This window comes from Ictidomys tridecemlineatus, chromosome 7 (assembly GCF_052094955.1).
Source record: "Ictidomys tridecemlineatus isolate mIctTri1 chromosome 7, mIctTri1.hap1, whole genome shotgun sequence".
Taxonomy (NCBI): Eukaryota; Metazoa; Chordata; class Mammalia; order Rodentia; family Sciuridae; genus Ictidomys; species Ictidomys tridecemlineatus.
The window spans coordinates 45,493,571-45,506,705 of NC_135483.1; the positions used below are offsets into that span (position 1 = coordinate 45,493,571).

At 34.6% G+C, this 13,135-nt stretch overlaps 1 protein-coding gene across 1 annotated transcript in view; it reads left to right on the forward strand.

Moving 5' to 3' along the window:
* Mmp16 (matrix metallopeptidase 16) overlaps positions 1-13,135 on the forward strand; it is a 257,943-nt gene that overhangs the window by 162,745 nt on the left and 82,063 nt on the right. Inside the window, exon 5 of the mRNA XM_005328635.4 lies at positions 10,976-11,137. Within this exon, the coding sequence (XP_005328692.1) occupies positions 10,976-11,137 (162 nt within the window). The remainder of the gene's footprint in view (positions 1-10,975; positions 11,138-13,135) is intronic.

Consider the following 13,135-nt stretch of genomic DNA (forward strand, 5'->3'; position numbering starts at 1 on the left):
AATTTTCAGGAGTCCAGTCACTCTATAAATAGTTCCTTGCACATAGTAGGTAACTGGTAATTTTTTAAAAATATGTTGCATAGTTGCTGCTGGTATAGAAATTGTAGCACATATTATAATTACTGCTATATAAATAATAATTTGTATTATCCAAATAATAATATGTCAAATAATTCAAACCATTTTCTGAAAAGTGGATTTGCAAGTTATTACATGATTATTCTTGTTTAGTTAATTACTAAAATTGATCTCTTTTCCACTAGCTGTAGAGAAAGGCAAGTAGGATTCCAGAATCATTCTGACCAATCAGAATGAGCTGCCCTTGGGGAAAGTATGACACATGGGGAAACTTGACCACACGGGAATAAATGGCATGGCACATACCTGAGGATAAATGCTCCTAGAATCTTAACTCAAAGAGAAAACAAAGAGTTCTTTTTTTCTCTCGTGTGATTAACCATACCCTACCTTGCTATTTTTCAGTGAGACTTTTCTGAATTAAGAGAAGACATGTCTACTTCATAAAGCACAGACTTTATAAACAAATGATAGCCTAAAGGAATACTAAGTGTACTTGGCCTTGATTATCCAAATATTTTCCTAGGTTCTCCACACTACCTGGCTAACAGAGACCTAAGTTGTTTTTATTAGATTGATTTACTCTAATGTATTTTTTTAAAGCTATAAATGTTTGGTACTTGTGTGCTTTTCAAAATATTTTTACTGACTTTGGAAGACATCACCTATTTGATCGCAGTTTGTTTCCCCTGCTATCTTAGGTGCCAGTGTTGAACTCTGGCTTATAAGTGGCATGCTTCAGACCTAACCAGGTCCAAACAAGCAGCTGTGACATTCTCAGAAAACCATCCTCAATTGCTGATGAAATATTTTGAAACAGAATTCTAAAAAATTAAAGAACATGTACTATATCTTTGTACCTTTCTCTGACCTGTCACAACAGTTTCCTTTGTTTTGAAACAGGTTTTTTTGTTGTTGTTGTTTTGGGGTTTTTTTGTTTTTTGTTTTTGTGTGTGTGTGTGTGTGTGTGTGCTCTAAAGCATTTGTCTGTTTGTTTGTTTATGACAGGCTGTCACTCATTCACCCAGGCTGGCTTTGAACTTGGTGATCCTCTTGCCTCCTTCTACCTCCTGAGTAGCTGGGATTATAGTCGTGTACCACCATATCTGACTGGCTCTAAGACATTTAGACTTAATTAAAATTAAGTTGTAAGCAATGAAAGTGACTAAAATTTCCTGAGCAGCAATAATTGTACTGAGGAAGTAATCTGAATTGTGTCCTTATAAAATTTGTACGTTAAAATCTTATCCCCCATGCCCTAGGAAGATTTGAAGATAGGGCTTCTGGGAGGTACTTATGGTTAGATGAGATTGTGAAGATGGGGTGCATTTGATGGGTTCCTGTACTGGAAGAGATATCAGAGATCCTGCTTTCCTTCTGTATATGATAGTGTGAGGACATACATAGCAAGTAGCAGTCTGTGAGTGAGGAAGAGTACCCTCACCAAAGCCTGACCACGCTGGCTCCCTGATCTCAGACTTCCTGGCTCCATAACTGTGTGTGAAAGTAAATTCCTATGTTTATACCTCCAAGTTTATGGTATTTTATTATGACAGTCCAAGAAGACTGAAACAGATAATTTTTAATTTTTTTTAAAAAAATAAGTTTAGCATTAATTCAATGGAGAAAAGAAATACTATGATTTCATACTCCTAGAAAGAGCTCTTGGGAAGCATCTGTATCCTTTGAACAGGTAACTTGATAAGATGGTTCTGTCTCCTGGGATGCACATTTTGTTTCCTTTGATCTTTCAAATATTGGAGCATAAAAATAGTACTATATACAACAAAACACCTAAATTCTGAGCATAAGTGAATATAAATTAAGTGCACCCTTAATTTATCAGACACACATATAAATACTACTCATAATTGTAATTGCATTTTATTTGGTCATCAAACATAAGCACCCAGTCAGAGACTTCAATAATAGACTACCTTCATTTTAAACTATACTTGACTCGATTGGACAAAGTGTCTGATGGAGGAGCCAGTGGAATATTCTGAAGCATGGGACACTAGGAGAGCAGCTAAGCCTTAGAGGGCAGGGGAAAAAGCAAGAGGAGACCACCCAGCCCTTGATAGACAGAAACTTGCATAGAAGAGTCTACATTTTAGAAATAGAGGAGAAAAAACTACTCGAAACTGACTTCTCTTGGCTTCTGTCTTGAAGAATAGAGTTATGACCAGACTCTTTTCTGGACCTGCATCCTCAGAATGTAAATTCCAATTCTGTCTCACGTGGGCTGCCTGACTTGACAAGTTCTACAGCCTCTGAAAGTGTTATTAGTAAAGCAGAGTGAAAAAGTATAGGCCATGATGTTTCATTGACAAAGCCATTGACATTTATGGTTCATCATAGATGCTCAATAACCTGGACTTACTTCCTGTTCTTTTGATAGATTTATCTACCCCACTTCTGACTCTTTACAGGAACTTCATATTTTCCTGACCACTAAGAAAGTGAACCTCTTGTCAGTGAAGTACAAAGTAATAGCAAACATGCAACCAGGGTATCAGGTGTACAGATATGTGATACGTGCAGCAGGAAGAGAGATGGTATTTTCACCTACTGAAATTTTCAGTGACAGATTTTTCTTTAGACCTAGGGTTACTACCAAACCATTCAGTATACAAAAATGTGATTGAACTGGACAATATTTAATTTCCTTCTTTATTTCAGGATTACTGTACCCCCACTAGTACCTCAAAGGTCTTTTCAATTTTTCTTTTCCTATCTACCAATTCTAACCACATAGAGAGGAATTGAATACTAAAATTATTAATTATTTATCAATATGTAAGAAATTACCCCAAACACAACCCCTTAAAACAATAAACATTTATTATCTCACAGAGTTTTGAGGTCATGGATACAGAGGCACCTTAGCTGGATCTTCTTGATCAGGGAATCTTACAGATACCTCCACTGGCAGAGCTGCAGTCATCTGAAGGGATTGGAGAATTTACTTCCAATCTCACTCACATGGCTCTTGTAGAAAGGCTCTTGTAGAAACCTGGTTTCTCTTGCTTTTTGATGAGAGAAAGAAGACGAGAAAAGTAAGAGGGAGAAAAATGCAAAGAAAAGAAAGAAGAGAGTGGACAAAGTTGGAAGTCATGTGTGTATTTTATCAACAAGGATAAATTACAGCTCGTGTTTTATTTTTCCTGAATTGCACAATTAACTTTTCAAAAACAAAAGCTATTTTAAAAACAAAAAAAAACATAATAAGTTACAGAAGCAGTTATTATTTCCATGATCAGCAAAGAGGTCTGGTGCATTATAATTGTCTATTTCATATGTGAAAATGACACAAATTTTTTTCTGTCATTTAAATTGCAAATACACATTAAGAGAAGAAGGAAAGGGAAGATATTGGGAATGAAGTTGATTGAATTATGATATGTGAATGTACAAATACATAAAAAATACCACTATTATGTATAATTATAGTAGACTAAATAAAAGCAAGTATTAAGAGCATCAGAAGTTGTCAAGGCAATTATAGTGTGTGTTACAAACAAATTATTTTCAAAAGAACAAAAATATACAGAGACAAAGAAACTAAATTTACCTGGGGACTTGGGGAAGGCTGTTCATAAAGGATTTGACTTTGAGTTTTGTTCTTAAAGATTAATATGATTTTGTAAAAATAGCAGAGACGAACTAGAAGATAATAGGAAAGAAATGCTGAGATTCAGCAAGTCTCCACAAACAGCATACAAAATGATACTGATTTTATGAAGCTCAAACACTAGGAAAAACTTCAAATTATTGAAATATTTGATAAAAATACAGAAATATAAGCAAGATAATTGTTCATTTAAATCTTAGATTAATGATTACCTTTGGAGGGAATAGGGGAGCTAAAGTTGAGATAAGAGGAAAAAAAAAACAGATAGATTCAAAGGTGCTGGTGATCCGATTGTTGAATAGGCTTATCGAATTATAAATGTTAGAATTCCAATAATTTTCATATATGAAATACCATACAATCAATTTTTAACATTCAGAATATGTTAGCAGAAGGGACAGCATATGAATGGAGGGATGAGAGCTTGGAATAAAATATAGACATAATTATGACAAGGAAATGATAAACGAGGCATTATCTTTCATAATACAGAGTTCAGTGTTCTGAAATTGTATTGGAGGACACAAAGGGAAGGAGATTAGAGACACAATTAAAAGCCTCAAAACACAAAACTCAAAATCTTGCAAAAGAAGCAAGAACTATTTCTGTATTAAGAACCAAGAGGCTGATTTCTCTTTTGTTGCCCATGTGGCGATAAGATCAAGGCATATTCCAGTTGAGAATCTCGCATAATGTGAATTAATGATAAGTTACAGGAGCAGTTATTATTTTCATCATTACGAAAGAGGTCTGGTGCATTTTAATTGTCTAAAGCTTGTCATGTGCCAACAACTTTTGTTCCTAGTAGAATTCAAATCACAGGGTGGTACTTTATTTAACAACTTACCCTTTCAAACTATTGTGAAGCTGCAAGTAACGTTTAATTACATTATTGCCAATCATCTGAAGAATGGTAATTACTTGGAGCCCTTGGCCAGCATTTCTGATTAGAAGTACTGTGACATACTCAACAGGTTACAAGTTCATATCCCAATCCTATTAACTTTCTTTTAAAAGCCTGACTTTATTTCTTATACAACATGATTCTACCCTTAGAAATGGTGTTTAGGAATAATGTGAATGATCTGATGAGAAGCTATACATGAAATGAAATGACGTGGGCTGTAATGACCTTGTTGATAGTAGGTCTGTTTTATTTTTGTCCTTTTGCATTCCTCTTACCAGACAATACATATATAGTCACCAAGAGATTATTTTCCAGTGAGAGATTTGAGGTTTTTTTAATAATTCAGCTAGACCACTAGCCAAAAGCTTAGTGGATGACTGATAGTAATATTTTTCTGACTACATGTGAGAGAATTGGTTCCTACATATTTATCTCAAAACAAGGTTCAAGGTATTATTTTGTCCTGGTGAAGGGGAACCAGTGTAGCTTGAGGAAGCTGCTGAAGGGTGGGTTTTTTGTTTTTTGTTTTTCCTTTTGAAGAATAAAAACAAGGCAATCCTTAAAAGCCCACATTGGGACTCTAATCCCAAGAAATTGTGTCTCTTTTGCCAAACAAAGACCCAGAGATCTAAAGCTGTATTCTAAACCAGCACCATCTCCATGCTGAGCAGATGTAGCCGGCTGTTTGTGGCCAACCTCATTGCCAGCCTTTGGGTTTTCTGCTCTTGATTCTAATGTCTGGATTTTTTTTGGTCCTTTGTCTGATGGATGGATCTTTGTTTTGCCAAAAGGTCTGCTTTTGATGAGTGTTTCCTTTGCTTTCAGCCATTGATAGTACAATCCAGACAAAACCATGTGCCGAGGGTGTGGGCATGCTCAGAAGCTGACCTACCACTTCTACCACCTGTCTTTCTCCCACTTAACATATTATTTGGGGTAGCAGTCAAACTCATTGGTATCAGATTCTTGAATATATGTGTAATTTGAAAAGACAAAGGTATTGATTTTAGAGCTGGGATTGGATAATGTGCTACATCTAAAAAGGACTGTGACATCTTTTCTTTCCAATTTTTTCTTCATCTGTGAATATCCTCCATGACAGAATCCATAAAAGACTTTTTCCTAAATTTCATACTTCCAACATCTTCATCATGTATTTCCAGTGTCTACCTAAATAACTCTCTTCTTCCTTATGTATTTATTCCTTCTCCTGTGACTAGACTAGGTTGCTCAGATGATCACTGATAGCCTTGTTCCCCTAGTTTTCCACTACAGAGGAGCATTGATTTTTTTTTTTCTTTTGTGGTGCTAGGGATTGAACCCATGGCCTTGTGCATGTGAGGCAAGCACTCTACTAAGTGAGCTATATCCCCAGTCTACAGGCATTGATTTTTAAAACTACTTTTCTATGTTCCAGTAACCCAGGAGTCCTAGTCTTTTGATTTCCCAGTATCAGACCGACCATATTTAGGGTGAAATTTAACATTCTACTGTTTACTCTCCAAATCTAAACTAGCTCTCCACTCCCCGAAAGCTAGTCTATTTATTCTAGACCACTAAAAGATTAATCATCTACTATGGGCCAGCCAGTGTCTTCAGAATTGAGAACATGAAGATGAATGATGCTCAATTTCAGTCTTCTAAAGAACTCAGAATATCCTGGGAAGAGTTGTCAACAGATGATGCCAATAAAATGCATCTGTTGTGACAGGGGACACACAAGGGGCTATGAGCATCTAAAGGAGAAAACACAGAAGGATTTCCCTCAAGGAGGAAAAATATACAAAGTAATATTTTGAACAGTCATGGCAAGTCTGATGAGGTGTTCACCCAGTGCCCTACAGAGCGAAGGGTAATCTGAGACAAAAAGACAGTTATGCAGAGACCCTAAGGATTGAGCAAGCATCTATTTCTATGAATGGGAATAAGTTCATACAAGGAAAAGAAATAATACAATGTTGGAAAGGTAGGGCAAGGAATTATGCATGAAAGTTCTTGATTAATTTCCTGAAGAATAAGGAATTATCTTATAGGTAGTGGGAAAGTGATAGAAATTTTTTTAAAAAGCAGTTATTTTTTTCTGTCTCTCTCCATGTTTCTTTCCCCCAGGATCCCATCTATAATTTCACTTTCTGTATTCTGCAAAAATCATGCGCTTTAATGTCTTTTAGCACATGCTTAAGGAAATAATCTACTACATATGAAATAATGTTCAGTCTGATTATCTACTTACCTTTATTCATATCCATCAATCACCACAAGAAGCAGAGGATGCTCCTCACCTGCTAATTCCCATTGACTTGAGCATCACCAATTCTGCCTCTGTTTCTTTCTACTCTCCATCTTCTGAAACTACTACCACCAGAGAAATCCCAAGTCTTTCATTGTCCACATCCTCTTGATAATGAACTTCTGCTGTGAACATTTTCCCTTAAGTTGTTTTTTGCAACTGAAATTATTCTTTACTTTGATTATATTCTTTCTCTTACATTCTTTCCAGTGTTTTCTTCTCCATATTCTTTCTATCACAATTACTCAAATCAAGGTCTCACATCCTTTTTAATTGTACTTACAGATCATTTCCATACTCCTTCCATAAAAACGTAAAGCTCTCATGGTAATATTTGTCAGATTATTCCAATCACACACTCTCTTTGCTGTAGTCCTTTATTGACCCTCAAGTCATCTCCCTGTTTCTTTTTTTTTTTTTTTTTTTTTTTTTTTATTTTTAATATTTATTTTTTAGTTCTCGGCAGACACAACATCTTTGTTGGTATGTGGTGCTGAGGATCGAACCTGGGCCGCACGCACACCAGGCAAGCGCACTACCAGTCGAGCCACATCTCCAGCCCATCTCCCTGTTTCTTGATGATTTTTTTCTCATGGTTCACTGCCACTCTCTTCAGTACTACCGTAGCCTTAATGCTTGGTGTTCTCAACAGTCAGTAGATCATTTTTCTAGTGTTCTTGTCTCTCAGTTATTAGAGCTCCTCTCCAATTATTTAATTTCCATTCTAATTCAGAGACTTCCTTCCATAATTATATTCTTACTGTTACTCTTAAAAATCTCAATTGTGAATATCCATAATGGGTACCACTCTACACTTGTCCAACTCACTCCCAATAACATCATGACTTCCTTTGACTACATCAGAACTTAAAAGTTGAACTTCAGTTATTTTATCAACCTACCTCTTTCTTGTCTTCTTTATTTCATAGTATTAGTGCCATTTTCCTTACATGGCACAAGTACCATGGTCTGTCAAAAATCACTCCTTTACATACACCAACAGTTCCTTTTTCTTTCTACTTTTAATATTAAATGTGTTACAACTCTCTTGACTCAGCATCTACATTAACCTAGTTGAATGAGGGTGGACAGAAGAGACACAACCACGCAGTGGATCCATTTCACTTCAGAATCATGATCCTCAATATTGCCTATGTTTTCCTGTATTCCATGTCCATTCTCTTTTCAACTCCTGTATGTATATATATCATACTTTCTTCTCTCTCCTTTTTCTTCCACAGTGTTCTCTTAGTTTTCTCTTATAACTTTCTTTCTATTTCACAAAGCAAATTTAAAAATTTAGAAGAGATTTCCCACCACTACTTTCCCACCCTGTTATATTTTACCTTCTTATCTGTTACTTTAAACTGTGCATGCTTCTGAGGCCAACTTCCACATTTTATCCTAAGGATGCTTATTGCAAGTGGCTGAATTCCACTTGCAATTATCTAACTGGACTTGACATCTCCCACTGAATTTTTTTAAATGATTTCTAATTTAACACTAAAAAACCTGAACTTCTGATAATGCTCCCCAGCTCTCTGCCCCACATCCTGCCTCCATACAGATGCACACAAAAGCAATAGCAAGCAATTGACCTGGGGCTTTCTGCATCTCAGTGGATGGCAGCTTCATTCTTGCAGTTTCTTGGATCAAAAATGTGGTGTTACTTTTGACCATTTTCTTTTCTTAGACCATGCATCCTATCCTGTATTAAACTCTGTGACTCTGCCTTCAATATTATCTAGAATTGTATCATTTCTGTCTATCTTCATTGTTCCCACTTTGGTCTAGTTCAACAGCATTTTTGCCTGGATTATTTCAATAGCTTCAGATCTTGAATCATGCTGCTTCCTTGCACCTTGCAGTTGATCCTCAATAATAATTAGAGTAATTATCCAAGTGATCCTGTTTAAATGGTTGTCAGATTATGCCCCTTTTCTCCTCAAAAACGTTTGGTGCTTCCTACTTTAGTGACACCACAAACCACAACCATTACTGTTATCTACCCTGCATACATACTGTCACCCTGATGACCCCATCCTTTCCTGCTTTGCTGTTCATCCTCATCACTTATAACTATATAACGTAATATATATGTTGCTCTTTTATTTTGTTTCTTCCTAGTATCCTCCACTTAAGAATGTCAATTCTACAGGGTTGGAAATTTTTTTTTGTTGTTTACTATTATATTGTAAGAGCCAAGATAAGTGCTTAATCCATAGTAGGCTTGCAATGAATGATTGTGAAGTATGTGAATGATTTAATGAATGAAACTTGTTTTCATATGATTGCACTATATAATCTGTCATGCATGGTAATGCTTTTATAGCTGTGTGATTTAGTGTAGTGATTAAAAGTATAATCTCTGGCATCACAATAAGAACTTTTAATCGAGCTCTGCCTTACTATGTGATCTTGCATTGCATAATGTCTCCAGACATAGTTTTCTTGTTTTGTTTTATTGTTTTGTTTTGCTTTTTGTTGTTGTTTTATTTTGTTTTTAAATGGAGATGAGGATAATACATAAATTAGTCACACGACTGTTGCAGAAATTAAATGAGAAAATCCAGGTAAAATCAATATGCCCACAATAGAGTTAGGTAGCTTTCAGTGAGATAATTAGTATTCCATTACTGTAGCTAATACATATTATATTTTGCTTCTTTTGTGTCTTGATTTTCTCTTTTGGGTAATTTTATGGGAAGATTACACTCTTTGAGGTTGAAAATAGTAATATTTATTTTTTTATATACCTCTCAAATTTGACTCCCAGTTTTTAATCAGTTGTTCTTTGAGTCAGGTAAATCCCTGGAAATGTAGTTTCAGTGGTTTTTCTCAGGGTGCTAATGTCATGTGAGGAACCGGTCCCTTAATCTCATCCATTTCTCCATTACAAACTACTCCAGAATGGGGGGAAAAAGTTTGGTTATTTACCTGGATTTGTATTCCCAAAGTAGACCTTTGAAGGAAATTATCCCACTGTACTACAAAATGCTTGGAAAGGAGTTTTTCTAAAAATTATAGTCACTGAAATCATTTGCATTTGTGGCCTGTCATTTATGTAAAACTTGACACTTTAATCTCGTTGAAGATTTTGCTTAGAAACATAGTCCTGAGAAATATAACAGTCCCACTTGATGCTAATATATTATAAGTAAATGTTTAGAATTAACTAATGAAGATATAAAGTCACATTTTTCTTCCTGAGGAGTTCAATTATGAAGATTTGCTATCAGACAACATGTAGAAGTCATCAGCAGGGAGTGACTACATAAAGTCACATAATTTGCACTAAGTAGACTTGACTTTACATGTTTACTGTAAATGGGAATTTTCCGTGGGGCACAGCAGCTCTTAGATAAATATATTCTGTTCAGATTATCTATGAATTGATGAGAATTGGTATTTATAGAGCTATCATTACAATTCATTAGTACAACTGCTAACCAGTGGTTTTTTTATGCTACTATTCTACTACTGTACAGTGATATTGTGTAGTGAAAAATTAAAGATTTAGTCTAGAATTTACAATAACTTGAATACCAGTTGCAGTTTTGTTCAGTACGAGCATCAGTCTTGACAATCAAATTGTTTGTGCCTTAGTTTACCCGTCTGTATAAAAGTAGGAGTTATATCTGCTCTGTTTTTTACTGAGTTGTTGTTAGAATTTTTTAAAAATAATCTGTTATTCTTATCTTTATGTTATAAAAGTAAGGTGTTGTATATTAGGTATTATAATTGGAAGGTTATTTTAACAGCAGTATTATTGGTTTCTGGTTCTGTTGTTCTTTCTTCAACTTTTATTCTTTTTTCTAACTTCCACTTTCCAAATTTCTGTGACTTCAATAATCGCCACTATCTCCTTCCCCCCACCAACTGCTTTTTAAAAGAAGGATATTGGATTTGGTGAATAGGATAGCCAATGATTAAAGCATACTCATAGTTGAAGTAAAGAGTTCCTTTTATATTTCTTGGGTAACATTTGGAATGTCTAGATTGTTCTTTTTAATTCTTTATTTGACTATTGTTATAATCATTTTATCTTCTATTCTCCTTTGCACAGGAAATGACTTATTTCTCGTGGCAGTTCACGAACTGGGACATGCTCTGGGATTGGAGCATTCAAATGACCCTACGGCTATCATGGCTCCATTCTACCAGTATATGGAAACAGACAACTTCAAACTTCCTAATGATGACTTGCAGGGCATCCAGAAGATATATGGTAGGTTACCACTGTTTCTGTTTGGTTAAACTAGCAGTGATGTTCAGAACCCTGCTGTATTTTCTTTTTAGAAATGGATGCTGTAAGTATATAACACAGTGAAAAACTGAAGGGAAAAAAATATATGTGTATATATGTGTGTGTGTGTGTGTGTGCGCGCGCACACACATATACATACATACACATCTGGCCCACAGGGAAAATTCTTCTGTCAATTTCTCAATTGAGTTTTGTTGATACAGTTTCAGATGCTTTAATGTATATGTAATGGGGAAGTCTTTCTTATTGAAAGTTTTCGTATGGTATTTAATTGACGTTTGCAGTTATACTAATGATCTAATAAATGTTCATATTTAAAATTGAGCTAAAAATATAATAAATTAATGCAACCAATAAAACCAGTAATAAATGTAAGAATTTTATATAAGATTTTGAGGTTTTAGTACAAACTGACAGATTAGCTCACAGTTTCTGTGATTTGCTATTAGGAATTTCCCAGAAAAATCACTCTTGGAGGGCCTGAAAGCACCCTTATATGATGGATGTAATAAACTGACTTCAGAGGTAATAAACTGACCTCAAAATCATGAAGAGTGAAAGTTAACCTGCAAGGGAGTGAAAGTTAACAAGTGGCTAAGTTTATTAACACATAACATGAGATAAAATTTTAGTACAGTAATCTCATTTTCATTTATGGGATGCATTGGTTAAATGCAAATTAAGAGAAAAGGGAAGACTAGCGTGCATATTTACTATAATCCTAACTCCCTCAATACAACCATTGACCTTTTTAAAGACATTTATTTCTCACATAATTGTTAAGAACTTGACATTTATAATTTACATATAGCAAGTATGGTTTACTAAATTAATGAAGTGAAGCTTTCATTTTTACAACACAAAGACAAATATGTGCTATCTGTATGTTAATATCCAGCATCCAAAGGATGCTATTTGCATTTTTAAACAGTGTAGTTTAAGTTCACTAATTTTCTTTGCATTCATTAGTTTTTAGATTTTAATATCTCAGAGGCAAGCATTCTTGCAGGATAAAAATAGATTTGAAAAAAAGGTCAGCTTTTGTGCTGCTCTTTATTTTGTTGGAGTACTGAGAAAAAAGACCTGTCTCAGCCTCAGAGCTAAATCTCATGCATTGAATTGTTAGTTTATGCTTAAGTGTGTATCATCGGAAATTCCTCTCAAGCAGTTAGCTGAAAGAAATCTTTTTCTCATGACCTCATGAATTTAGTAGTCTAAAGATCTACAAAACAATATCCTTCCCATATTTAAATTTTAAGTGCAAACAGCTCTGTTTTTACGTTTTAAAACATAAATCCCTTGAAGAACAATGCTTACTTATCAAATTACTTATCAAATTACCAAATAACGTGTAAACTTTGGCTTGATTTAGAAGCTACATTTTAGAAAAACATCTTGACATTAATATTTTATTGGTGGTAATTTAATCAATAGGTACTTTCAATTCAATATTTAAATGAAACACTCATCCAGCAATTTGTCAAAATGTTTAATCAAAGGAAATAGTGAAATCAGTAAAAGTTTATAAAATATAGTTTTAAAAGTTTATAAGATCTACTGTAGGATAAACTTTGATTAGTTAAGTGTTTATCTTTCAGCAATATTTGCGTGTCTGTCAAAATTCAGAACTAATTTTATTGGAGCTTACATGTGTGGCTCCAGGATTTATTTTCATGTATTTATTATTTATAAACCATCCATTTCTAAAAAAAAAATTTGAGAGCAGCTTTCCAATAAGGTCTATGGTGAAGCTAATTTAAAAAAAAAATCATTAAAAATTGACAAAGAAAACCTAGTTACTTGGATTCAGAATCTAGCGTAATGAGGACAGTTTCATATAGACTTGGCAATCAGTGGGTAAGATGTTTTTCTGTTTCAGAAAATATAGGATCCTAAATACCTCTTAGCTTACTTAGTCTGTGCCCTATGCTGATAAGTGATTGTTCTCTGTAGCATATT